Source organism: Leuciscus leuciscus, assembly GCF_965113295.1.
Source record: "Leuciscus leuciscus genome assembly, chromosome: 1".
Classification (NCBI taxonomy): Eukaryota; Metazoa; Chordata; class Actinopteri; order Cypriniformes; family Leuciscidae; genus Leuciscus; species Leuciscus leuciscus.
In genome coordinates this window covers 36,011,912-36,039,685 of record NC_138725.1, presented here as the reverse complement: position 1 = coordinate 36,039,685, position 27,774 = coordinate 36,011,912, and the positions used below count along the sequence as shown (strand labels likewise).

General features: G+C 37.7%; 2 protein-coding genes across 2 annotated transcripts in view; both read right to left on the bottom strand.

The window, feature by feature from the left end:
- LOC309494981 (interferon-induced very large GTPase 1-like) overlaps window positions 1–11,331 on the bottom strand; it is a 51,324-nt gene extending 39,993 nt beyond the window's left edge. The window contains exons 1-2 of the mRNA XM_082164488.1: window positions 11,040–11,331; window positions 10,234–10,318 (exon numbers count right to left, since the gene is read on the bottom strand). Coding sequence (XP_082020614.1) covers window positions 10,234–10,290 — 57 coding nt within the window. The 5' untranslated portion in view covers window positions 10,291–10,318; window positions 11,040–11,331. The remainder of the gene's footprint in view (window positions 1–10,233; window positions 10,319–11,039) is intronic.
- A 9,950-nt stretch (window positions 11,332–21,281) lies between these two features.
- The window catches only part of LOC309495979 (uncharacterized protein), a 40,850-nt gene continuing 34,357 nt past the window's right edge, over window positions 21,282–27,774 (bottom strand). The window contains 6 exon segments of the mRNA XM_082165901.1: window positions 21,282–22,773; window positions 22,776–25,089; window positions 25,091–25,154; window positions 25,156–25,458; window positions 26,313–27,150; window positions 27,153–27,330. Coding sequence (XP_082022027.1) covers window positions 21,800–22,773; window positions 22,776–25,089; window positions 25,091–25,154; window positions 25,156–25,458; window positions 26,313–27,150; window positions 27,153–27,330 — 4,671 coding nt within the window. The 3' untranslated portion in view covers window positions 21,282–21,799.

Genomic DNA, 27,774 nt, shown 5'->3' with positions numbered 1-27,774 from the left:
AAGTATATAGTCTCAGAGCGTGGTCAAACATGTTCATATAGGAATGTATGAAAAACATGAACAAAAATTGCATAAAGAGAATTAAAAGATGGTCCTTCTAGTATGAGAGTGTTTAAGACTAAACAAATCATATTTCTTTTAGAACATCTTTCTACGAAACATCGACATCAAAGATGAGTATTACACTTCAAACTCGTCTAACTATTACACTTATTTTGTTATTATTACACTGCTATTTTGTGTGTCTGTGTCACTAAACAACAGTTAAGCTAATGAATCACAGTTGATACGTGGTATTTTTACGCGAAAGGAGGGTTGATTCATTTTTTATTCTGTCCCCACCAATACTTTGAGTTTTAGGCATCTGTCTTTTAGGCCCGATCCAGAAAACAGACGTTGTGTTTATGTCTTAATAATTGTTCTTCTTTTTATGATCTTCTTTTTATTCGGCATAATGCTGAATGTTTTAACATATCATAAATTTCAATGGTTAGAAAAATCATCTAACTATTATATCTAACAATCAACAGTTATATGTGAAACAAGCTCAGTCGCATTAGAGTCGGATTCTTGTTTATATTGAACATTGTTATTGAAGCGCATGTTTAACAGTGCTATTATTCTTGGCCTCATCAAAGTTTTCACCGGAGCATACCGACTCTGAAACAAGACTTTGTTTAAAAGATTTTGTTTGCATTTCTTCTGAAACAACCTGTTTTGAAATTGTTTAACAATTTTTAACATCAGCGTAACACTTATCGCATTGCTGGGTGTGATTGTAATGTTTTGTATGGCGTTTTCTTTACACTTTCCCACGGATATCGGTTTCCTACAGTTAGCTAATGTTAGCGAACTCTAGGTCTTCTCTTTGTTCATATACGACAGTATTCACATGAATTGGTTTGATTTGATAAAATGATGGTTGAAACCATCATCTTCACGTGAGACATTTACATTATATTATTATTATACCGTCCTAGTTTTTAAATAGCGCTAAAATGTATATTTTATATTTTAACCCTTTATGCGGATATAGAATACCACACAAGGTTCTCTGTTCTCTGGTTCTATGTTTTTAAAAATACCGCGAAACAAAGACAAGGACCCTCAAAATCTGTGCATACAACAAAACACACATGTAGGTGTACTATGATTTATCAGAAAATTACTTTTGTTTGAAGAAAAACTTCAATCAGCTGGTGCTTGATAACTATTGAAGTTATTAAACAATAGTCTATGTTAGGACAATAATAGTCTATGTTAGGAACACCCGTGAATTCAGTAATGATGCGTTTAATGCAATATCACGTTTTAATTTTAACTCAAAACGCTAAAGGTCTATGAACTTTAACATCTTCATAGTTGGTCAAATTAACTAAAAGCATGCGCAAAATGATTCTTAACCCTCTGGGGACCAAGGTGTTTTTGGAGCCCTTGAGATGTTCTGACATGCCTTGAAATTTGTGCTTTTTTCAGTTATTTATAAACATGTTAATGGCAAAGGTGTAAAATCACTCTATATAGCACAAACAGGGCTACCAAAATATGCGAGCAATGTGTATGTAGATGTTTGTATTTTTAAGAGAATAATGTTTATGCGTGGTTATTGGAAAAAATAAAAATGAAAGTGGCTGAATTAAGACCACAAAACACATATTAAATATGTGTCCACAAGACTTTTGTCTAATTGATGTTGTACCTTTGAGTACTGGCTTCAAAATTATGTGAAAATAGTCTTGCTTTATCGTTCACAAAAAAAAATACATTGATTTAAATGGTGTAAAACAGGTTTTGCTTGGAAAGCCAATATGCGAGGGGGGCGTGAAGGAGTAGTTTACACCTGGGATGTCCCACCCACTCTGCATAATGACTCTGAATAGCTATTCATTCAGGTGTGACACTGACTGAGCCACAATGCAAGGACAATGTATTTAGAAGAATACTTATATGGACCATTTAAGATTTCGCTTACATCTATCTTGTAAATATGTTTAGCTATTTTATTAAAAATGTTACAATTACAACAATAATTACAATTTCAACAATATTTCAAGTGTACTCTTTCTTAGTAAAAAAAAAAAGAAAGAAAAAAAAGATTATAGGCCTACATTTTATCATATGTATTCATTAGTTTGAATATAGCCAACAATGGAACATCTAACATCTTAGTCTATGACTTTATTTTTGACAAAAATAGTGTGACTAACGCCTGACTAACGTTGTTTTATTGAAATATCAGGGCATATAAATGTTAATTTACGTTGCTTATACAAATACATTTTATTTCAACATATTCCAGTCGATTTTACTCATCTCAGTAGGCTATAGCAAAGCAGTTTATTCTTTCACACACAGACGCGCGATTCATATTTAGGCTAAACACTCTTTACAAATATGTACCCTTCATTCATCTCACAGAAACGCGAGTCATATTATAGAAATGCGATTCATCTTTTTGCGGTTTACATAGGCCTACACTAACGTTATTCCATAACGTTATTCCACACTTGAGAAAAGAAAACAGCCTACCTCACTCCTCAGCGCGATCTGCTGCTCATATCAGGAGATATTTCTCCTCATCAGCACTGTGGAAACTTTTCTCCATAAAGGCTATAATGTCTCACTCGCGACGCGCTTTGTTTACAGCTGATGTGGGCGTTTCACAGATCTGAAATGGTTCTCGGAATTTGCATTTGAAAAGCACGCGCTCTCCGGGGAGTGGTCACATTACTGTGAATCATCTCGTAATGAGGTCGACTGGAGTCGCTCTCTTTGTATACAGATTACAGAAACTAAGAATATTTGTTTTTTATATAAATGACTTCATTTAAAAGTTGCGATCTCAAGCTTTATGCCCGTGGGTCTGTTTGCCTGTTTGACTGAATTTTCGCGGAGTTATAGATAATTTTCGAACGCGTTTCAAACGGGAGTTTACTGACAGAGAGAAGGCAGAAATCGCATCATGTTAATTTTTCTTTATTTGTCAAAAAGCAAAACACTTTATTTTTATTGTGAGTATACAGAAAAAAAATAGAAACTGAACAGGATCGATTGATGTATTACACGAAAATGAAAGATCAAAATTAACAGAGCATTTAGTGTTTATTTTCATTGCTAAAAAAAAAAAACGAGCAAAACGCGCGGGCGCGTTTTTGGTCCCCAGAGGGTTAAAGCACATTAACTTAAAGCATGTGAATCCTAACTACTTTCTAAATGTTTGTTACAGAACTTATGGTGAACAATTCACCCATGCATATGTTTTAAACGTTTTTCAGATTTAAAAAAATCAGTTTTTGTAACTGGATTGAGTAAAAATAATAAACTTCTCTCTGGTGGCATGTAGGACTTGTTGTTTATGCAGGAACAAGTTATTTATGGCTTTCCTGATGACGACACCCTATTCAACCCCTCCAGTGGGGCGAGGGGGCGGACCCCAATCGCTGTCCTGATAAATATTTCAGGACATCGCATGCTCTAGCTCTACTCTAGCTCTACTAGCCACGGACTGCTGTGCTACTGCATCATCTCATTGATCAAAAGCCGCTTCAGCATTCCTGTTTGCCTGAACCTGACGCAAACTACGCTTCTACGACTCACGCTTCTGACCCAAAAACACAAACTTCCGAGCATTAACGCACAAACCCTGGACGACTGTGCTGCAAGGACTCACTCAGGAGATTCCAGGAACATTCCAGGAACGAAAAGCATCTTTCATCATCGAATAGCGGACTATTCGAAAAATTGAAAAAATGGCGACGCAAAAACGGATGGAGAACAAGTATCATCCGGCGTGTAAGTGCGCCACGGGCAAAGAGTGTCCTTTAAGAGCTACGCTAGACTCTATGTTTAAAGATCATTTTAGAGGTCAGATGGTTGGCTTGATGCACAGGATCATCGATGCTGCGTGTGGTATTAAAAACGATTGTGCACAGGATACCAAACGTGTGACACATCTCAAAAATGAAATGGATGTCGTAAGAGGCCTGACAAAGTCATGGACTGATGTAACGCCCATGTTTTTTAACGGCAAAGAGCCGAACGGCGTAATCCTCAAAAAAGTTCTGGATGTGCTGCGTGAATGTTGTGACGAATTCGAAATCACAGAGATACTCGCTATATGGACTTTTGTAACAGATCTCTGCGTGTCACTGGTGTCAAAAAATGCAAAAACTGACGTTGGTGAAATAGTTGAAAGTCTGGTCAACTATACCCTAGACCAGGGGTCGGCAACCCGCGGCTCTAGAGCCGCATGCGGCTCTTAAGCGCCGCCCTAGTGGCTCCCTGGAGCTTTTTCAAAAATATGAAAATGGAAAAAATATTTTTTGTTTTAATATAATTTCTGTAGGAGGAAAAACATGACAAACATTCTTAACCCTTTCGCACCTACGATCGCATCGGTGTGATCAGAACAGTCAGTGCATGACGTGATCAACTGCTAAATTCAAATGTGCTCTCGCGCGTTGGCTGGCGCTGAGCCAGAGACAGGCGCGCTCAGAGCTGTCATATATATCACAACTTTTCAGTGTTTTCAACCACATAATGTTTATTTTAGGTTTCAGACATATAACGTTAAGTACTAAAAAAACAATACATTTAGAGTTTGTAAAATACACACTGATGTTAAAGGAAGAGGCAATAATCCTTTCCATTATAATTCGACACGTTTTATTCATATCAGATACACATTGTGTAAGTAACTTTAAAGTTTACTCTATTCTTCTCCCAGTTTACCAGCCACTTACTTTGATGTATTTCGGGAGAAGTGGATGAATTCACGTGTTGTAAATCCAACAGATCCGATTCTCTGAACTGCGTCTGCGGCCATCGCGCATACAGCTCAACTAACGCGATCGTTATGGTGTTTAAACAACAAAATACTTCCACTTGCATATATTTGACAATCGGAATATCAGATATTTCATGCCATATCTAACAAATTTGTGAAAATTTTGAATAAAAAAGGAAAAATGACATAAAAGCAGATCATCATTCATTCAGCTCTGTTGTTGCTGCGGTGTGTCACGTGACACGAAATGACGCGTCACCTTGGAAACCATAAAGTGACACATTCTAAATAACGGTCGCCTTGAAAAACTTTTAAAAATATTTTAAACTTACGTGTGAAAGGTTTAAAGTTTTTCCACGTTGTAAAAATAATACACAAATAAATAAAACGTAATACATTCAAATTATAATAGAAGTTAAACTTAAAGCACCATCGTACAGCAGAGTAGTCACGTGGTGCGTCATTCTCTCCAGGATGCGCTGCAGGGAAAATAAACATTTAATCATGAATGCTCATTATGTATTTGTAGGCTACTTATCATTTTGATACTAGGGGGCTAATAAAGCTAATATGTAAGGAATAATTGACGACAGGCCGTTGAATTATTAGAAAAATAATGCACACCCGAGGTGGTAATGCGGTCACGACGCGAAGCGGAGTGGCCGTTACACCTCGGGTGTGCATTATTTTTCTAATAATTCAACGGCCTGAAGTCAATTATTCCGCTTATACTACAGTTACCACACCTCGAAACATTGTTCAGATTATGTATTTCAAGACGTTTGTAAAGTTTTTGTCATTAAAACGCTCTTGTATGTAGGACTAATTTCTTACGCATCTAATCCCATGCCTCCGTTGCTAATTCCAAAACGTCATTTCAGAGTTAGTAACGGAGGTTTGAGCCGCTGATAGCAGACTAATGCTGGGTTAGGGTTAGGGTTAGGGTTAGGTAGAGTTAGTAACGGAGGTTTGAGCCACTGATAGCAGACTAATGCTGGGGACACACGACTAGCTGACACATTCTCTGACTGTTTTCATCGACTGCAGCAGATTTTAAACACCGACTTTGAACAGACTGAACGCGCTGAACACGCGTTTGGGCATGATCAATCATATAAGTATCAAATTACATTCATAACCGGCCTTAAAGTGTGTTCCCGGCTTTATGCAGTTATTAATGCAGTTATTAGAGAGAGATGTTGCAATAATGAGACAGAAAAGCATGTGCGTCAATATTATTATTTATTAATTAATTCAATTCGTTTTAATGAATTCGTTAATTCTTTTTTTCTTTCTATTATTGACAGATGACAGTAGACTAGCCAAATAAATGAAACCCAAAGCCCTTTTAACAAGTAGGCCTATCAATAATTATTTATTTGTTAAATTATCTGCAATAAAAATCCGTGCTGCAGGACTATCCATTTATTTAGCCTATATTCAGTTTAATTTTCTATTGATTATAGATAGGACTTTATAGTTTATTTATTCAAATTAAACTGCATGTTTCTATTGATTGTGAAGCTAGACATTGAAAATTGCAGATCAAGCGCATGGGGCGAAATGCTTTTTCTTGTTATGATTTGTATCCGATTTTCCGTTATTACAGTTGACTACGCGAAGTGATATGGAACTGTAATGCGGTCAAGACCTGCCTGGAACTACTTTAGCCGTGCGTTTCCCTGAAAATAATGCACACCTTAGAACGTTCGTCAACCAATCAGATTCAAGCATTCAACGGCCCTGTAGTATAAAGACACTTACAGCATGTGTTGCCTTCATTATAAGGCTTATATAAGGCTTTTAATTTTTTGCGGCTCCAGACAGATTTTTTTTTTTTTTTCGGGTCCAATATGGCTCTTTAAACATTTTGGGTTGCCGACCCCTGGTATAAACTCTGGATGTAGTATGCTCTGGAACGCAGACTAGATTTACTGTGACATTGTCCCCCGAGTTTTTCAGTTTCAGTTTTTCAACCATCGAAAGTTTTTGAACAGACATTGTCTCACATTATTACAATTATACTTTAGGGTCACCGTTAAACAAAATCATTACAGTAATCTTCTAAAAGATAAATAGAAGATATGAATGTATTCAAACTTTAAAGATTTTTTTTAAGAAAGAAAGTTAAGAACTTTAAACTTCAAACTAAAACAACCTTTTATTTTTAAAAGATCATATTGAAACTTTTAAGATTATGCTTTTAAATGAATTTAGTGTGAACAAAACTTTGGCTCTGGAAAGGCGTTAGTAGACTAACATTACATACGCTGTGACATGATGCACATAGAGATTAGTTAATTTTTTAGAACCGTGTGTGTGCGCGCGTGCAATACAGCTTAGAAATGATATTAAATTATTTATTTATTTTATAGTTTTCTGTGATGGTCGTGTTTAGGTGTACATGATCGAATATGCAGTTACGGTACAAAAATCATCATGGCTATGGAAAGCCATCAAAATTGAAACTCCACACGGACAAAAAATGATGATTGAATCTTTTCATATAAATGAGATTTAAGACGACTAAGTACAGTTTTTCATCCATCTAAAGTTTTTGAACAGACATTGTTTAATAACAATTATACCTTAGGTTCAATTTAAACAAAATCATTACAGTAATCTTCTAAAAGATAAATAGAAGATGTGTATGTATTCAAACTTTAAATATTTTTTTTAAGAAAGAAAGTTAAGAACTTTAAACTTCAGACTAAAACAATCTTTTATTTTTAAAAGATATCTTTTAAACTTTTAAGATTATACTTCTTATAAACTCAGCACCTGATATCCTGATCACTGAATTTGTGTGACTCTCTCACACACACACACACACTTTGTCTGGTGCTCCGCAGGTCAAACGCTGGTGTCAAGAGGCCCTTTAGTTATCTAAACATGTACTGTAAGATGATTTTTTATTTTTGTGAACCCGTTTCATTTATTGCGTTGTTTCATGAGCTGTATGTTTTTTCTTCAACTCTCTAAACATTTAACTGATTGTTTCATAACATGTAGGCCTATGTTGTTGTTTTTTTCTTCAACTCTATAAACATTTAACTCATTGCAATTTTTTTGTGAATCCATTTTATTTAAACTGGATAGTTGTACATTTATTTCAACTTTTTGTGTGAGGTTTTAGTAAGATCTTTATTTTATATTATTTATTTATAATCATTTATATTCTTTTAAAGAACAGAATGTTTTATGTAAGATGATTTTTTATTCTTTTGTTTATCTAAAACTGAAAGAATAGGTTTCAGTAAGATGCTATTTTATATTATTGTATATTATATTATTTGTGTGAAATATACATTATTTTATAAAATCTCTGTTTCTCACTATCACTGTGCTCTGGAATGTGGAGGAGCAGAAGGAGGGGGATGTCAGAATGCGGAGGGCGCGCGCACCACTCAGGCCGGGGCTGTGCTGGAGAGGCGCTTTAGTTATCTAAACATGTGAGATGATTTTTTTTTTTCGTGAACCCGTTTCATTTATTGCATTGTTTCTATATGTTTTTTCTTCAGCTCTCTAAACATTTAACTGATTGTTTCATAACCTGTATGTTTTTTGTTTTTTTGTTTTTTGTTTGTTTTTTAACTCTATAAACATTTAACTGATTTCAATTGTTTTTATGACTCCATTTTATTTAAACTTTTTGAGTGAGATTTTAGTAAGATCTTTATAAACATTTCATTTATATTCTTTTAAAAGAACTGAATGGTTTTTCAACATTTGTGTGAGATAAACTTCCACAGTTTTTTCTTATCAGTTTCACAGTACAGCCCGGATACGCTCAGGAATATGTAGGGAGGATCGTGTGTGTGTGATACCAACTTCAAAAACACACACACACAGACACTAACTGTCATATTCAAAAGGCTTCAATAGGCTTCAAACAATTAAAACTAGCTGTCATATAGCCATGACGTATTATTTAATCACAGTGTCTTCAAACGATCAAAAGGCTTCAAAAACACTAACTGTCATGTTCAAAAGGCATCAAACTAGCTGTCAGATACCATGACATATTGTTATAACACTTTCTGTCAATATCAAAAGACTTCAAAACCTTCTGTCATGTTCAAAAGACATCAAAAGACATAAAAAGTCAAAACTAGCTGTCAAAACATGATCAAAAGCTGTCAAACTGTCAATCAAAAGTCAAAACTAGCTGTCAAACTGTCAATCAAAAGTCAAAACTAACTGTCAACCTGTCAATCAAAAGTCAAAACTAGCTGTCAAACTGTCAATCAAAAGTCAAAAGGGGCGGGACACCTGTCACCGGAAGGGGCGGGACCTGTCACCGGAAGGGGCGGGGCACCTGTCAATCAATCATTTTTTGACAGGAGGTGTCTGTTACTTACTACTAAAGTTCAAGTTCAGACAAGGAGGAGGTGGACATTAAACTTTAATCATACCTTTAATCACACTTTAATCATAAACATAATCATATTGTTAAAGGGTAACCCAACCCGTGGTCAGAGCCTGACTCCACCCACTGGCAATATTTGAAAAATGCTGGAAAAGTGGGGCGGGGGTGTGTGCAAAAAGCATACATACTTCTAGCATTCTTTTATGCATTCTGTTAATATCAACACTTGAATATGAGTAAGTTTCATAAAAAATCATTTTTAACAAAAGACTAGATTCAGATCAGAGTCAGAACGATGATCAAAACACAGATGGAGTAGATCGAGTCCAACAACACCCCTAAAGCTTCACAGTCCTACAGCTTATCCGGGGACGACATTTCATTCAGTAACATTAGGAAGTTTTGATTTATATGCTGTTTAATGTTTGAGGATTGTGTTATTTTACATGTGCATAAGCTATGCTTTTATCGCTTTTTTCTGATTCTTTCAGAAGATGCGTAATAGAAGATGCGCCTGTGTTTTGAACTGGAGACTGGAGAAAACTCCATCTGAAAAGTCCGTCAGTGGCAGGGAACGAGTTAAAAATACAGACAGCAGCAGGATTATTAGGACGCTGTCCTAAGACCTAATGCATGGATCCAATATACTGATACTGTATACTGTACACATGCCTTTTCTTTCTCAACTGTTTACGCACACTTAAGTTATAACCGACTGTGTTTACTAGGAGACTCACTGAGACAGGCATTTTTAACAGGAACTGAATAATTTTCTTTTACAATTTCAGTAGAAATGTCCAAGCGTTTTTTTTTGTAGTTTAGAAAAGTTTAGAACTTATACAGAAATTGACTTTCAAAATAAACCCATCCTGAGAAATAGATACTGGAGTGAAGTTTAAGCAAGTGTGAAACCTAGACCCAGTCTCCCCTATATATGCTGGTGTGAATGAAAGACGTGCTATAAGCTAGTTTGAGGTAAAACGTGCTCGTTGAATAAATGTTAACAAATGTCTTTACAAATGTTATTAAGGCTCTTTCTTACTTCCTAAAGTAATTTTACTATTCAATCAACACTTACCACATGATTCTCTCTACTCTCTGTTGTGGCGGTGTTGTCCATGCTCTCTTCATTCATTGTAGGTTGATCTTGTGAGAATTATCACCTGGATTGAAAGCAAATGTAATTTACATGTATGTATGTACAGTGTTAGATGTATCAGGGAGTTTATATGTGTTATAGAAGCTGGTAATGACGAAACTCTTGTGGTCATTCACTGTATTCCAGTTTTTAATGGCAAAACTAGCACAAGCTACAAGTAATTAGTAATGATTAGTTATGATTACTTGATTCAATATGATTGAATGATTACACAATTTGAAGCTGCTATAGCAAACAGGGCCTTCTGTTAAATTGCTTAAATTATTGAAAAATATACAGAATAAGATTCATATATTACAATATATTGAATAATAAATAAGGATTTGCCGCTTTTCATATATTGAAAAAATGTATGTATTTACTGTGTACATTTACAATGTATTTACTGTGTTATACTAATGTGTATTCACATGAGTTACTTTCACTCAATTCAAAACTAACCGTTAGTTAGCAATAGTATACATGAACTAATAGACATCACTTTATCAGAAATTACACAGTTACTGCCTCTAAAATAAAGCAACATGCAGCATAATATCAATGTTTCTCTGCTCATCCTCAACTGAAGCACAGGCTCTACTCTTCAGCAGAATGATATGGTTATGATAATGATTTTTGTATCAGTTTTTAGGTAGAACAGAACAGTCTGATTAAAGCAAGAGGCTTTTCAAATTTTTACAATTTCCTAACATCGAATAGAGCAACTTGTTATTCTAGATCCTCACCTGTCTCCACTGAATGGACTATTATTGCAGTCCTTCCCTGTTTTCCAAGAACACCTGACAAATCTGACTAATTGACTAAAATGTTCATATAATTCCTCCATAAATCCACGATTTAAATGATTGGAAAAAAAAAAAAAAAAAAAAATTCCTATTAAGTAATAAAATACAACATCTGCATACGCAGAACTTCTTGAAGTTTCTAAAAAAAACAAAAAACATATATAATAGAAAGTAAAAGTAGCCTATGTTTCTTTGAGTAATAAATATTTTGTTATAAAACCCTCATCCTTGAATATGTGAACTCACAATATGCAGATACAAGTGAACCGATCATGGAACCTTCAGGATGATATAGACCAGATATGACCTTTTTCCAATAAACCACATGACATTGGGGAAACTATAAAGATGGTTTGGATCCAAAAGATAAGATAATATATACTTTATTGCACCTGGAGGGAGTTGATGCTTTGCAGCCCTGGAAAATAAAATCACAGGGACTTAAAGATACCTTTGTAATACTAAGCAATGAAACTATAATTACAATACATTTAAGAACAAGAGATTTTAAAATGTCTATATAAAAGTAAATACAAATATGTTAATGCAGTAATATGATAGTAATGAATGATATAATCAGGCTGATATTTGATAGGCTTATCTACTGTTTCTTTCCAGTAAATCACATGGTGCACAGCAAAATCCTGTTAAAGTAACATCCCTCAGTGTTCACATGTGTCCACACTACAGAGTGTTAAACTAAAGCAGTGTTGAACACTGTTAAAAATTGCTGTGAAAAAAGCTTTTTTTAAATGTGCCTTAGAATAAAAACATTACTGGTGTGCATCTTTAGACAAAAAAACGGCACTGATATATTTTAAGATAAGTCAGTGCGAGTTGCTTTCAGTTAAAACAGCTCAAACATACATTTTAGTCTGGGAATAGGCTTAAAATAAATAAAATGATTTAAAAATGATTCCACAAAAAGCATTACCAGCTTCACTTATTACTAACCAGTTTGACTTTATTTCTGCCATAGTACAAAAGTTTTTATTGAGAATTAACAGCGGTTTAGATGCTGTGTGATTAATACGTTTATATTTTGCATTACCAACCCTGGGATTCTGCAGCTTGAGATCCAGCAATGTTGCAGCAATCAGTTATCAAAAAACATGTAGAGCATAAACGATTTTGAACTACTGTATCATTCAGACACACAGACATCAACTATCAGCATATGAATCTTAACAATGGTTAAAATCAACAAAAATGCCACAATGCATAGCTTAGTAAAAAAACTCCCAGCATGCACTGTGGCATTGTAAGCTCGTGCTCGATCGGCCCAAACCGGCATCCGACCAGCGTGGAAGGTCTCTACGTGTTACTGTCTTTTCTCGAGGCAAAGTATTTTTTGATTAAATGCAATACATTTGAATATGTATTCTCTCATTATTTCATCTGACTCCATTAATGAAAAGGTTTTAAATGATATCTGTGCATCATTAAATGTGAACGAATGTTTGACTATTCCTTTTAACTCTTTAATGAAAATAATGTCAAAGTCAGTTAGAATAATCAAATGTAACAATTTATTATGTCAGGTAAATGTATCATGCCAATTTCATAATCAATTCAAAGATAATCGATACAAAACATCAAATGCTCTGGAATAGAGAAAAGATGCAAACCCAACAATAAGAAATACATGAGGCTGAGAGGTCTCACTCTCAGCCTCACAGGCTAATCTGAAGTTCAGAAAGGCCCCGAATCACCAGCTGCATTTCATTATATAGATAAACCTCTTTCATATGGAAACATGTACTAACAAAATAAATTTGCATTCAGAGGTTGCACCTTTTGGGGGTGTGTGACCATTTGCCAGGAGATCACCTTCCATTGTATGTCAGTTATCTTTAAACTCTTAAAAACCTTATTACCTTGTGTTTTACTTGTTTGGAAATGAGACATTTGTACTAGTCGCACTGAGACATATGATACCAAACATGACAAATACTGTGTGATAATCATTCACATTAAACTATACATTTTGAGACATGTGGTCTCAGCATGTGAGAGGGGGAGTGAGGAAGAGGGGGAGAGATGTGTTCTGAGGTGAGACTTTGCCTCTCAAATGGTGAGTTCAAATGGTAATTTCCAGAGAGGTCCTTTGTCCTCTCAGGTATGGTCGCTCTTCAAACAGCATGAATAAATTATGCTGCTGAATTGTTCTATTATTTTCTTTAAGTCTTATATTTGCTTATATTTTTTATGTTGTTTTGTTGTGACTTTTTAGTAGCTCTTATCTGAATATTTTGTTGATTATAACCATTGTTATTAGTTCTAGGCTTGACTATTGTAATGCTCTTTATGTTGGTCTGAGTCAAACATCTCTTTCTCGTCTTCAACTTACACCTAAAAGCGCACATATCACTCCAGTTTTAGCTATGTTACACTGGCTTCCGGTGCGTTTTAGGGTTGATTTTAAGATTCTATTGTTTATTTTTGAAGCTGTAAATGGGCTTGCTCCTGACTACCTGTCTAAGCTCTTAACTCTTGGTGGACAAAATCGGCGGTTGCGGTCTTCTGATCAACGGACTTTACAGGTCCCGAAGTCGAGGTATAAACAGTGGGGCGATAGGGCCTTCGCTGTTGCTGGCCCTAAACTCTGGAATAAGCTCCCCCCGGACATTCGTACTGTAACAGATCTCGTACTTTTTAAAACAAAACTTAAAACTTATTTGTTTAAAATGGCTTTTAATACACAGTAGTGGTGTGACAATTCTACTCTTTCTTCTGATGATTTTAAGTAACCATATATAGCTTACTGTTTTTATGCTTCATGTTTCATGTTTTCTTCTTATTTCTGTTTCTTTGTTGTTAAATGTGGTGTTTGTTTATTTGTACTTGATGTGAAGCACTTTGGACATCTGGTGGCTGCTGTAAAGTGCTATAGAAATAAAGTTTGATTGATTGATTGATTGTTGAGGTTTGTATGATGAGTTTAGATGTCTGAATGTGTCTCAACTCAGTTTAGGCACAAAAGATGGTGGGATTTCTTTAAAAGATGATTTCTCTTCACCTTATCACAGTACTGATACATTATAGTGATCTTTCTACCACAAGGTTGCACAACAGTTCAATGACACCTCAACCTTTGAGTAAGTTATAAAATTACAAACATAACATCTGTAACTACATTTTATGACACTCATTCAAACGTCATAAACATTTAATGTCAGCTAATCTGTTTTCCTTTCAATCTCAACAACATACAAGTGTTTTAGTAAACCACTACCATAATTGTTAAAAGAGAATTAATTTACAGTAAGTCAAGGTTCAAAGTCGGGCCAAAGTTCTGAACATTCCCTGTTAGCTGGGTATTTATCTGAATGCCTGTAATCAATATCTGCTTTTCCACTGTCGGGCCAGTGCGAGGCAGGGCTAACAATGTGCCGGGCGGGGCCAGTAGCCTCGGACCTCAAGCACAAAGGCCAAAATCATGTTGCGTTTCCATTCTTGGGCCAGCGCTACCCTAAAACCCGCCCTTAACATTCCTCCATAGAACGATGTTATGAAATGAGATACTTCAGATCCTGCTACAGTGATTTAGGCATATGCTCACTGCAGACTATTTCATGCACTTATTTCTGTTGACACGCAGGATGATGCAGAACAGATGGAGAGACAGAAACTGGTTTGACGCTATAAGTGCTGCTCGCGTCTCCAAACAGTGACAAACAGCACAATAAGCAGACGTGTGTGTATTACTGGAGCTTCAGCATGTGAAGAAATCATTTTGACAAAGATTTCTTCATGTCAGACCCTGGAGAAACTCTGTGAGCTTCAAACACACACTCAACAAATAAGGTGTGTAATTAAAACACTCACAAATAAAGTGTCTTTATTCTGTTTATTATGAAAATTAGTGTTCACCCTTTGGTCTTTTGTGTGTGATCTAAAGTTGTATAGCATTATATTTGAGAGAGTTTCAGTTCAAGTATGTTTTGAGTGCATTTTGTTGTTCAGAGATGCCGTACCAAGTATGACAACGCTACGTTCAACTGCTTTTGAAATGACAGTGTTTTTTTTTTTCACTTCCTGAAAAGTAACCGTTTTGGACATACGTGAGTTTCATCGGGCAGCGACGATATGTTGCACTGCCCTAACTGGCCAGCCCATATGTGTTTATTCCACATGATACCTCCCTACAGGCAGGATGTGGCTTCTGTAGCTTTCCTTTCCTGCTTAGGTCTGCCTCCTCTATGGGCAGCGCTTGCAGGTTCACCACCTGGTCCTTGAAGGGGGTGGTTGGAACCTTGGGCACATATCCTGCCCAGGATCTCAGGATCACATGAGAGTTAGCCGGGCCACATTCAAGGCACGATTCATCAACCGAAAATGCGTGCATGTCCCCCACCCTCTTGATAGAAGCCAGCGTAGGAGTACTGTCTTGGACAGGATTTCCAACTCTGCTGACTGTAGTGGTTCAAAAGGGGCACTCTGAAGTGCTGTTAGCACCAGTGAGAGATCCCATGAGTGTATGGGGTGAGAGCAAGGAGGATTTAACCTGACGTAACCTGATGACCAGGCCATGCTTACAGAGCGATATTCCATCAACTGCATCGTAATGTGCAGCAATAGCGGCAACATACACTTTCAGTGTGGAGGGAGACAGTCTTCGCTCCAAACCCATCTTGCAGGAAGGAAAGCAAAACTCTGATTGGGCATCTCCGGGGGTCTTCCCGGTGAGAAGAACACCATTTAATGAACAGGTTCCACTTCAATACAGAGACTCCTCGTAGAGGGGGCTTGGGGTAGATCACCTAAGTCCTCCACTTCCTGTCTAGAGACCAGACGTGGAGATTCCAGATGTCTGGATGGGGGTGCCTTTGGTGCCCCGTCTCTGAGAAAGCGGTCGCCATCTCCTCCATCTTTGGGTCGGAAGCGGATGCTGGGGGATGCCCTTGACGACCAACAGCCGCAGTTGGCCGTCGGGGGAGGATGTGCTTGATCGCATCCATATGTTTCTGTGCAGCGGAGAACTGTTGGGTGAAGTTCTCCACTGCATCGCCGAAGAGGCCGCCCTGGGAAATAGGGGAGTCCAAAAACCGATATTTGTCATATATCATATACTACCGCATATCAGTCAGGTTCAGCCTAAGATTGCGCTCCTGGACAACAATTGTTGACATCGTCTGACCCAGAGCGCAGGCAGTGACTTTCGTCATCCGGCGGGGAAGCCCTCACTGTAATCCTCAATTATCTCAGGCTATTCGCCGAAGTAGCCCTCTTTTGGCAAGAAGAGGAACTAGATCGGGTTAAGGTGAGGGGTTGCTGGAGTCTAGACCGTAACACCGAGATGGTAATCTTCCCGCAGTGAAAACATCAGTCATCCATGAATGCAGCCTCAGCGTGCTTAATGCCCAAACACATGAGACAGTGCTCGTGTCTGTCAGCCAGTGCCAGTAAACGACTGCACCCAGAAACATGTAAGCTCTTTCAGAAATAACTATTTTTAGTGCTGAAGCAGACAGGGGATGCATGTGGCACAACTGCAGGAAATAGTGCAGCCTGTAGTGTGCTCATTCTCACTGAACCATCACGCAACAGGCTGTATATACAGCAACTCAAAGCTGTGAAAACAGCTGTTGTTTTTCAGTGTCAGCTGTAGAGATCGCGACACCCACTGTCACACTATCACAGCGACACCAGGATAAAGGCTTCTTCCTGAAGAACACTTGAATAGTAAGCACACACTCTTAGGAGACTGGAAGCAGGAAGTGAAATAACTGCTCGGCTCTGAAGCGCAAGGCATATGTGGATTGCATCCACTTCCTTATTTATACCCGTGCTGCGGGCAGGTGCGTGAGATACAAATCTTGCACGCCAATCTTCATTGGCTCATTTAGTTTAGTACACTCGAAGGTGATTGGGTGATAGGGACGTAACGTCAAATGGTTTCAATAAAAAATATATTTCCGATAAATCAGCTCTGAACATCACAAAACAAGCTACTAAAAGTCACAAGAAAAACAACAGCAAAATAAAAGCAGAAAATACCAAGACAGTATAATGGACTGCATAATGTATTAATGCAGCATCGTCAGCTTTATATTTGCAGCCGACACTGACACAGAAAACATTGTTTTTTAAAAAAACAATAAAAATGTCTCCTTGCTATATCTGACACATTCACAATCATTAATTTTACCGGTTCTTTGTGGCAAGCCTTATGCGTGCGCTTGAGTACGGAATAGGCTATATATTACGTAACCACTCATTATTTAGTATTCTACATAACTTCCGGTTGATTGGGTTCGCTGGCGTGTTTTGGCTGCCCGTCTGTTTGTTTTAATGTTAACACGGGTTCTGTAACCCTGCTGTTTTCATTTATCAAATAATTTTCCACACTTGCAATGTGGCGGGACTATTGCCCACACTTTGGATATCTGCTTTTATCTGTCTGTGTTCTCTGGAGGTCTCAGGAGCTTAATCGGTGGAGTTTACCCTGTGGCGTTGCTGAGAACTTACACTACCATGTGACTGCTGTGGTCCTGGACTCACGGAGCATGACTTTAAGGTACCCCACACACCAGCTTTTGAACTTAAAACAGAACTATCACTTACAAAAAGAAGCTTATGGTCATTGTCGAAATGCCGGCCTGTTGAAACAAAGGCTGGAGCTATGGACACCGTTACAGCCTTCCTTCTTCTTCTTCTTCTAACATCTGTGTTACTACGTCGGCGTCAGACTGAAAGAGTGTCTCATACTGGTGTGGTCCACAGTAATCTATCTTCTCTTGCTCGATCGGAGCTGCCTTCTGCACTGTCTCAGTGCCCGGTAAATGTTGTGCTATTCAACACACGCTCAGTAAACAACAAGGCGGACATCATTTCAGATTAAAAACTGTACCTATTGTTTTTAACCGAAACATTGCACAAACAAAATGACAGACTTTTCTTTATCCAGATTACTCCAGAGGGCTACGGGCTGTTTGATCTCCCATGACTCACTGGCAGAGGTGGGGGGATTATTGTGGTTCACAAACTGCAATTTAACATCAGCACTGTATGTTAGGGTGACCATACGTCCTGTTTAACCAGGACATGTCTGGCCAGGATTTCGAGATCGCCCAAAATGCCCGGGATTCGGCTTTTGCTTTCTACAGTCACCATTCATTATGTTTACATTATTACATTATTTGACACTGACACGTACATACCAGCTTTGCAGGTCATGCATTCTGCTTCACACGGATCCCGATCGAGACGAAAACACAGGAATTTTCTTAGCAATGCTAAAACGCACATCAACCGATCACTTGTTTAGCGTTCATGTAAACTTTACATTCAGATTCACCAATCGGAATGAATTCAGTCCAATTGAATCAAAAGGTGTGCATGTAAACAAAATGAATGGCGACGAGAAAGCAAAAGCTGAATCCCGGATATTTTGGGCGATCTCGAAATCCCAGCCGGACATGACCTGGAAAAAGAGGACGTATGGGCACCCTAATGTATGTGTACCGCAGTTTACATCATTTGAATGCCTTAATTGTGTTCAGCATTTCTGCCTCTAAAGCAACTATCATCGCTACTGTCTATCAACCACCAAAGGCAAATTAAGCGTTTCTGTCTGAGTTTGCTCACTTGTTGTCAATATTGTGTTTTAAAATCAAGAGAATCCGGTAACACTTTATTTTGATGGTCCCTTTTGAACATTCTATTGACAATAAGTAACTTTGCAACTACATGTCAACCAACTCTCATTAGAGTATTAGTGTACTGTCTGCTTAATATCTGATAACTCTTTATTGTGATGGTCCTCCAATAGACACTCTACTGACTATAAGTAACTTTGCAACTTATTCTAACCCTAATCCTACCAGTCTACTACTCTACTAATACTCTAATGAGAGTTAGTAGACTTGTAGGTGCAATGTTACTTCTAGACAACAGCATGTGTTAAAGGGACCATCAAAATAAAGTGAAACCGAGAATCCTTATTTTGGGGGATTTCAATATACAAATTAACCAAAATGTGTGATGACAAATTACTTTTTATTTTTACTGGATTCTTTTAATCTTACACAGTTTATTAGTGGCCCAACACACAACAAAGGTCATAGTTTAGACCTTGTGATTGCAAATGATTAATTTGTGTCTTAGATGTCTCCTGTTGACATTGGTCTTTCTGACCATTTGGCAATCTTTTTTAATGTGGAACTTTCTCCTCTTAGTACATCATCTTCACATACTGTTCATTTTCGTAAATGGAAATCAATTAATCCTGAAGACAAGATTCTACAGTTGAATAATACTCTCACCTCTAATTTGGACTCTTTTGCTCCCTTGAAGTCCTGCAATTACACTTTTGCTCATACTGCCCCTTGGTATAATGACTGCCTGCGCTCTAAGAAGGCAGGTTGTTGTTAAATGGAGCGTAAGTGGCATAACTCTGGCTTGAATGTATTTTATTAAGTTTGGAAAGACCGCTTGGGGGAATACAGAGCTGCAATTGAGTCTACAATATCTGCTTATTTGTCTCAGATCATTGTAATAATCAAAGCAATCCCAGGCATCTTTTCAAACTATAAACAGACTCCTCAAAGTTAACATTGGCACCTCTATGCTTGTTTCAAATCAGTTGTGTACTTCAACTTATTTTTTTCAGTTCTAAAATTGACAATGTCTAAACCCTTATTCATGCTACACCTGTTTCCTCTTCAACATTCTGCTTGCCTAGTTTATCTGGCACATCTTTAAAAAAAAAATTCTCAAATTGACTCTTTCAGTTGCCTTTTAGGGAGGTATCACATATGAAAGCCACCACTTGCATGCCTGATCCCCAACAAGCTTATTTAAACCTTGTTTTAACTCTTTGTGTCCAGCTGTACTCAGCATTATTAAGAACTGACAAAATGTAAAATGTGTACCTTGAATGCAATGTAAGTCGCTTTGGATAAAAGCGTCTGCCAAATGCATAAATGTAAATGTAAAACAACTCTATGCGCTCTGTGTTGTACCAGCTGCATTAAAAACTGCTTCTGTAACACCAGTTCCAAAAAAGCATAATGATTTGGACAATTTAAATAATTATCGCTCCATATAAAACCTCCCCTTTCTGGCAAAAACACTAACCATCGAACGAAGTAGAATGATTTCACTGAGTGAAAATATAAACTGAATATTTGAACTAATGTCACGGGAGCTCATCAAAAGATATGTCTACTATACGACGCCATTTTTCTTCCCTTCCACACCAAGATTTTTAAACTCTACTTCTAGAAAGTGAAGAACAAAAATGTTATATGACTTATTGTTATATTACAATTATATTATATTTTGTGCAGGGAATTAGCTTATTTTGTTGTGGAAAATCACTCTTTTTGACATGACTTGAACACACTAGAAGTATATATGTTGTATTCACTTAATATTGTTGATTGGTAAATGCCCACTAGGGGGAGTTGTTGTATTATGTTTGGGACTGGTACACTATTATATTTTAGAGGTGAAGAGAAAGTCTGTTTTTGGGCATGCAATGCTTAAGTAAAGAGACATGTGCATTACCTGAGTGTGATCTCTCTTGTGATACACAACAAAATAGAAGAGAAGAGTACATTATGACCCAATTTAATAACAGTAAATGTACTTTCATGGAACCCCTAGCTCAAAATCAGTGCCTTAAGTGCATTCATATGCGACAAAAATGCAATATTAAGTTTGAAATAATTTCAATAATATATATCATTTTTGTTTCTGTCCTATTTCATTTATTATTCTATTTATCACAGCATAACATTCAAGGGTGAATCCATGGGCTGGATTTGTCCTGCCCTGCACCCACAACTGGGGCAGTCATGGCCTAGTGGTTAGGGAGTTGATCTGGTGACCCAAAGGTTGCTGATTCGATTCCAGAACCGGTGGGAAATGACTGAGGTGCCCGTGAGCAAGGCACCTAACCCCTAATCGCTCCCCGGGCACCACACAAGGCTGCCCGCTGCTCTGGGTGTGTGTATCCACGTTTGCAGTGTGTGTGTGTTAACTACTCACTACTCTGCTCCTAATGTGTGTGCATTAACTTGGATGGGTTAAATGCAGAGGTCAAATTCCAAGTATGGGTTAACATACTTGGCCGTCACGTGTCACTTTCACTTTCACTTTCAACTCATTATCTTCTATCAGCCTGAGAGTTTGACTGAGAAAGCCAGGAGCAGGAGACAAAGTGATGGGAAAAAGGAGCAAAGTTGGTTTATTGAATAATCTTAGTTGCATATGTTCAGTGCTCACACTTTATTGTTTTGATGTCTGTCTAGTACAAATCCAACCAGAGTTATTATAGCCAAGCAACAGCAATGGAAAATTAATGCTTCACAACATCGTCCTGTGATGTTAAAAACCTTGCAATGGAGACATTCTCTTATCTCTTATTCATGAAGACAAACATCCCTCGAAAGCACACAATTTAATTAAACGATAATAGCAACCATTGCAAGAAAAAGAAAATATGTAATATAAAAACATAAAATTATAGAAATTAATAATACAATTATTAAATGATGTAAATCAAATTATAATAATATGAATAAAATGAATAAATGATACAATTATGTAAATCAAATAATAATGTGAATAATAAATGATTAAACGATAAATCAAATGACAACTACATAAATGACTAATGATTATTTAAGTGATTAAAAATTAAATTCATATCAAAAACAAAGAAAATAATAAGAGGTTGCTATTGAGATTCCTTATACAACGCATAAATTATCCAAACTCTGAATAGCATCTTCTTGTTTGTGCTCTTTCCATTCATCTGGAATCTCACCACGACCCTGGAATTGTTTATTATAATAATTTTCCAGATCTTTCTGGAATTGGCACACAAACCATTTCCAGGAGGGCAGTTCAGAGTGATCAGGGGTGATGCTCCACTCCGCATAAACTCCTCCTGCTCTTCTGTATTCTTTATATGGAAAACTCCCTTCAGATACAACAAAGCTTTGATCACTTGTTACTAAAGTTGTGCAAAAATTAGCACAGAGATCCTTTGTGGTACAGGAATGCCATCCATCAATTCCATCCACTCTGTGGAAAGGAACACTGTGATCTCCAGGATGGTTTTCTATGGTGTTGGTGCAGGAGGCTTTACAGAATGGACACTGAACCCAACAGCACTGACATAAGTCATCAAACAGAAGCTCATCTGGTCTTTCTTTATAGTCCAGCTTTACTGAACAAGTCTTTGTGAATCCACTGCTGATGTCCAATATTATAGCAGGAAGTTCTTGTCTTATCACATCTTCTAGGAGTTTCACATCAACATCATCATGTTTCACTCCACTGAGGTCTTTTTCAGAGAAGATCAGCACACCTGAGAGCTGCTGTGTGAAACTCTTCAACCACAAACCAACATGTTCAGTAGATTCTTGAGCTGCTTTCATGATCTTCTGCTGCAGGAGTTCAATGTTCTTCTTCATCTCGGGTAAAACACTGACACTGAACTTATCAGTGATGTACCGACTGACTTCATCTCTGATGAAACTCTTGAAGTGATCTCTGGGATTTTTGATGTAGTTCATATATTTGTTAAAATCCTCCTCTTCTGCCAGTGTCTTAAGGATGTGTTTCTCCAGTTTTGATCTGTTTCCTTTCAGTGATTCACAGTTTGATCTCATTTCATCAGCCAGATCTCTGGCAGTCTTCTTGTAGACACTCTGCTCATGGGCTCTTTAAGTTTCTGACAGATGATCTCACCAAAAATGGCAGCCGATGTTGATCCATGACAGTATTTCTGGAAAATACTAAAGTACTCTTCTCTCTTCTTCTCAACATATATTACAGGACTATTGGCTTCCCTGAACAGTCTGTGTTGGTCAGTGATCCTCTTGTTTGCTCTCTTACAGATGGAAAGAACCAAATCCCTGAAGAATTCATTCTTGAACACATATTTCACTGGTCCTTCCTCATGTTGTACTATGCTTGCCTTGATGTAACCTGTGAGTTGTTGAATGCAGCTCTTGTTGTAGCCCATCTTTGAAATGTTAAATGATTGAATCTCTTTGTCTGTATACTGAGCAACGTCTGTGACTAATGATATTATTTGACCTTCGTCCTCTTTTGATAGAGCACCCCAACCAAGCTTATCTTTAACTTTTGTAAAAAATCCACTTGATTTTTTTACCCTTACATAATCTAAAACGCTGGGCACAGAGAAAATATCTCTGCTCTCCTTCCAGTGGTCTACAGAAACACTTTTATAGGTGTCACTGAGGATCTCTCTCACATCTCTCATTATGTCAATGTCTTTGATTTCAGGAGTAGCTGACTTGATCTTATTCACACACTCTTCCCAAAACAAATCAAACTCTTTATTCAGTGTTTCTTCATCATTTGCTTTATCTTTAAGTTTTAAGGCAAGTTCTTTGCTTTTTTCATAGAGAGTGTTTTCTTGATGTTTCCTCTGATCATCAATCTTTTTCTTCATGTCTCGTTGCAGAAGAATCCCATTTAATTTCCTCTTTGTTTCTTTCACAATGTTTTCCTGAAGCTCATTGATTTTGATTTCAAATGAAGTTTTCCACTGAATCAGTATATCTTTATCTTTGTCTTTCTCAAAGAATTCAGACATTGATTTTTTCACTTTTTCACTTGTCTTCTTCAGTTCTCTTTGAAGATCAGTTTCCTCAACTTCATGAATTGCTTCATTTTCTATTTGGTTGTGTAGTGTGTTCTCAGTTTCCTTCATGGCACTGCGAAGACTCCAGGTCCACTTGCTGTATTCGGTCTCCAGTTTTCTGTAGGCTGAAATCTCCAGAGAATTTCTGAAGCTGAAGACAAACTGTTCATTCAGTAAAGCCTCCCAGAGATCTTTAATACGATCTTTTAAGTGTGTCAGCATCATCCCATGTGAATTTGAGGCATGGGAAGTAATGGTTTTCTTTAGCTCTTGAATGTTCTCACAGTAGTTTGGGTTTGGTGGCGCCATGGGTGGGCTTCCCTCCCAGAGCTGAGCAAAATACTTCACATCATTCTGAACATCAAATCTAATGATATCACTGAAACATTCTGCGTCACAGACTTCCTCTTTAGCAGCGAGTTTTGTCATCTCATCCAGTTTCTCCTGTAGTCGTCTCCTTCCCTCCATGTTTTTCTCTCCAGCTGTGACATCTGAAACATTCTGATGCACAAACACACACCTGGGAGACAGATTTACCTTCTTCATCCTTAGGAAGGCCTGAACAACAATCTGAAGAACGTCCTGCATCTCAGATGGGTTTTCTCCAAAGATGTTGATCAAGGTCAGATTTCCAAGACCAACAACAAATGTGGCCAGTTCATTGTCATGATGTCTTGTTGATCTTCCAGCCAGTTCTAGAGCACGAAGACCTTCAGTATCAACAACCAGAATATAGTCAAAGTTCAGCTCTGGTTTTATCTCGTCTGACACTCTGACCATCTGCATGAAAGCTCCTCTGGTGCACCTGCCAGCACCAACGGCAAACTGGAGTCCAAACATGGCGTTCAGCATGGTGGATTTCCCAGAGCTCTGAAGCCCTAAAACTGACAGAACAAAGACTCTCTGGTCTCCCAGTTTCTGGATGAGTTCATCTATAACAGCAGAGATCCAGACCAGAGGAACATGAGCAGCATCTCCATCCATCAGCTCCAGTGGAAATCCAGAGATCATAATCTCTGCTGCAAGACTCGGGAGAGAAGAAAAGTCAAACTGCAGATCTTTCTTGTTTTTCGTCACAGATGAACATGATTCATAGATCTGACTGATCTCCCTCATGATGTGCTCTAGACCAAAGGCTGCAGCTTGAAGATCCTCAGATATTCCCTCAAGTTCTGATTGTTCAGTCTTTAATTGTTCAGGTTTTTCTTTGTTCTCTTTCAGTTTTAAAACTGCTGACCACTTTTCATCATACTTGTAATGAAGAGCAGAAAGTTCAGCAGATGTGTGTTCATCCAAGAGGATTCTGAGCCATTTGAGAAAAAAAAATGTTTCAGTATAGTTAATTTTTTTTATAAAGGCACGTCATAAACTCACCGGTGTCACATTCATGCTGTCGTTCACGGATTTTCTTCATTTCTTTTTTTTTTTTTACTTGTTTCCATTTCTATATTTTCTCCTTGAGATCGATGTAGTTCTTTGTTCTTCTGACTCCACTGATGCCACAGTTTTCCCTGACAGGGCAGAAATGATTCTTTCATTTTTGTCAGATCTTTATCCTCCAGTAAACTCATCATCTGCTGTGCTGCTTCTCTTCCTCTCCTGCAGTCATCGTCATTTTCCTCATCTACTCTGATGTCTGAGTGTTTGGACAGATCTTCAAGTCTGAAAGTGGAAGATGATTCTGTGAGACAATAATTTATAGCTCTTCTGAGTTCTTCAGATACTGTAAGACTGAAAATACTGGTTGAGGCCTGATTTATGGGACAAAAGGGCCCGGCTGGCTAATTAACATTTGAACTCACAGAAGCACATGAACTAACAACAAAGAACTCACACAAGAACATGGTTTAATGTGAATGTTTATCATTGACTGTTATGCTTTTGGTGTCATTTGAAATGTCTCAAAGTGAGTGGTACAGATATCTCATATCCAGATAGATAAAATAAAAGGAAATAAGGTTTATAAAAGTTCATAGAAAACTGGTTTAGAGATAAGGCCAGATAAGGCAAACCCCCTTCTGTGGGATAGAAGCCATTTGAGGGGGTCTCACCCCATCCCCCTTGTCACCTGGTCAGAGGATAAAGGAAGGTGTTCTGGTTCTCTCTGTCTCCTCTTCTTGGCTGGACGTGGAATTGGATAGGTGGTTTCTCTCACTCTCTCTCTCTCTCTCTCTCTCTCTCTCCCTTTCTCTCTCTCTATCTCAGGTACAAGCTGGGTAAGATTCTTTGGTGTAACCAATGTATAACCATGTTCTAGATATTTGAATTGATTGTGGAATTGATCTCTGATATCTGAAATATTAAATTGCTACAATGTGATTATTCCAACTGGATTTGACATTGTTTATTTAATGGTTAAAAGGAATAGTCAAACATTCGCTCACTTTTAGTGAGGCACAGATATTATTAAAACCTTTCATTTATGGAGTCAGATGAATTAACGAGTGAGTACATGATTAATGTATTGCAAATTTAACCAACCAATACTTTGCATGAGTGAGGACAGAACACGTGACAACCTTCCCCGTGTATTGGCGAACCGGCAGATTGGGCCAATATAGCGGGCCTTACAAGATACATCTGACTGATTTCTGTCCTTCAAACCAATCTTGAATTTCCCTTTCTTCATCTTCATTAAATTAGATTCATCCTCTGTAAAAAGACAAATAAGCGGCGTTGTGATTCTGAACAGGTTCTGGATCTTTTCTGCACTTCCGTCATTTTTCTGAAGTTGTGGTAGAAGAACAACATTGACTGAGGCCATTTCAGTGAGGATCTCCAGCTGTTTCTCATGATCTCCTGCATCACCATGTAGATTACAGAACGCAACACAGTCAGTGAATGTATCCGTGTTTTTCCCAGAGGGGCAGAACCAGGCGATCTCCACCACTCCATCCATCAGGACTCTAGTTCTGCTGCTGCCTGGGCAGTTCCTGTGGAAGAACGTGTTGTGTTTCTCATTGATCAGACTGTTCATCAGATGAGACTTCGATGAGGACACAGAGCCAAACCTGAAGAAAGACACCATTGGAGTTTCTGCCTTGTAGATCGTCTGGGTTTGACTTAAGGTTTCATTGTTGGTGTTTCTCATCTTCCAGCTCTTGTTGATTTGTCTGAATGTCCAGAGAGGAAACTCAGTCTGTTGTGTGAATGGATCAGGAACAAGCAAAGGCAGAGCATATTGACACTGGGACAGTTTAGACACCAGCATCTGCTTCAGGAAACCATCAGCACAATGAAACACGGCCATCTGAACATCCATCGGGTGAATGCGATCAGGTTGACTTGTTCTTCTGTTAGACAATGACACTGCTTGGAATATATCACCAATGTCTTCAGATGTGTCAGTGTCTCTTTTTTGCGTTTTATCATGTTCATTGGCCTTATTGACATTAATGGATCTTGCTCTGTAGTCCATTTTTGTATGAAAGTCTGAATCAGTTCCTCTTCAGCACAGGACTCATGGGACTGTAATGAATGTTCAGTTATCTGAAGAACATCTGCAGCTCTCAATTGGTTGTTCCTGTGAAGATGAAGTCTGTGAAACAGGTGCTGTATTTTTTCACTTTCAGTCTTTTCCTGACATGAACTGACGTTCTCTCTCTGTTTAATAGACACAGTAATAATAGATTTATTTCATTTTGTTTGATTCACATGCCGTCATATTCAGTATTGATAATGAGAAAGGGCACGTGATTGTGTCTATACTTTTAAAAGTTCTTTTAAACTTAAATGTGAAGTAAGATTAAAAAGTAAAATAGATTCTATTAAACCAAGTTTATTGTTCATTGAGTACAATTAATATGACATTCAAGTGTTTATCTCCCCCTTTGAGCCTCCCAGGCACAATAAAACATTAAAGGGATAGTTCACTTTGAAATTAATTTTTGGTATGTTTTAGCTTACCTCAAGGGCATCCAAGATGTAGGTGTCTTTTTTTCCGCAGTAGTTTCAATTTTGATATTTTTAGGTCAAACCGTTCTTGTCTGTCAGTCATAATGCAGGTCTATGGTCACGGTCTCAAAACACAAGCACAGAGTCCAAATT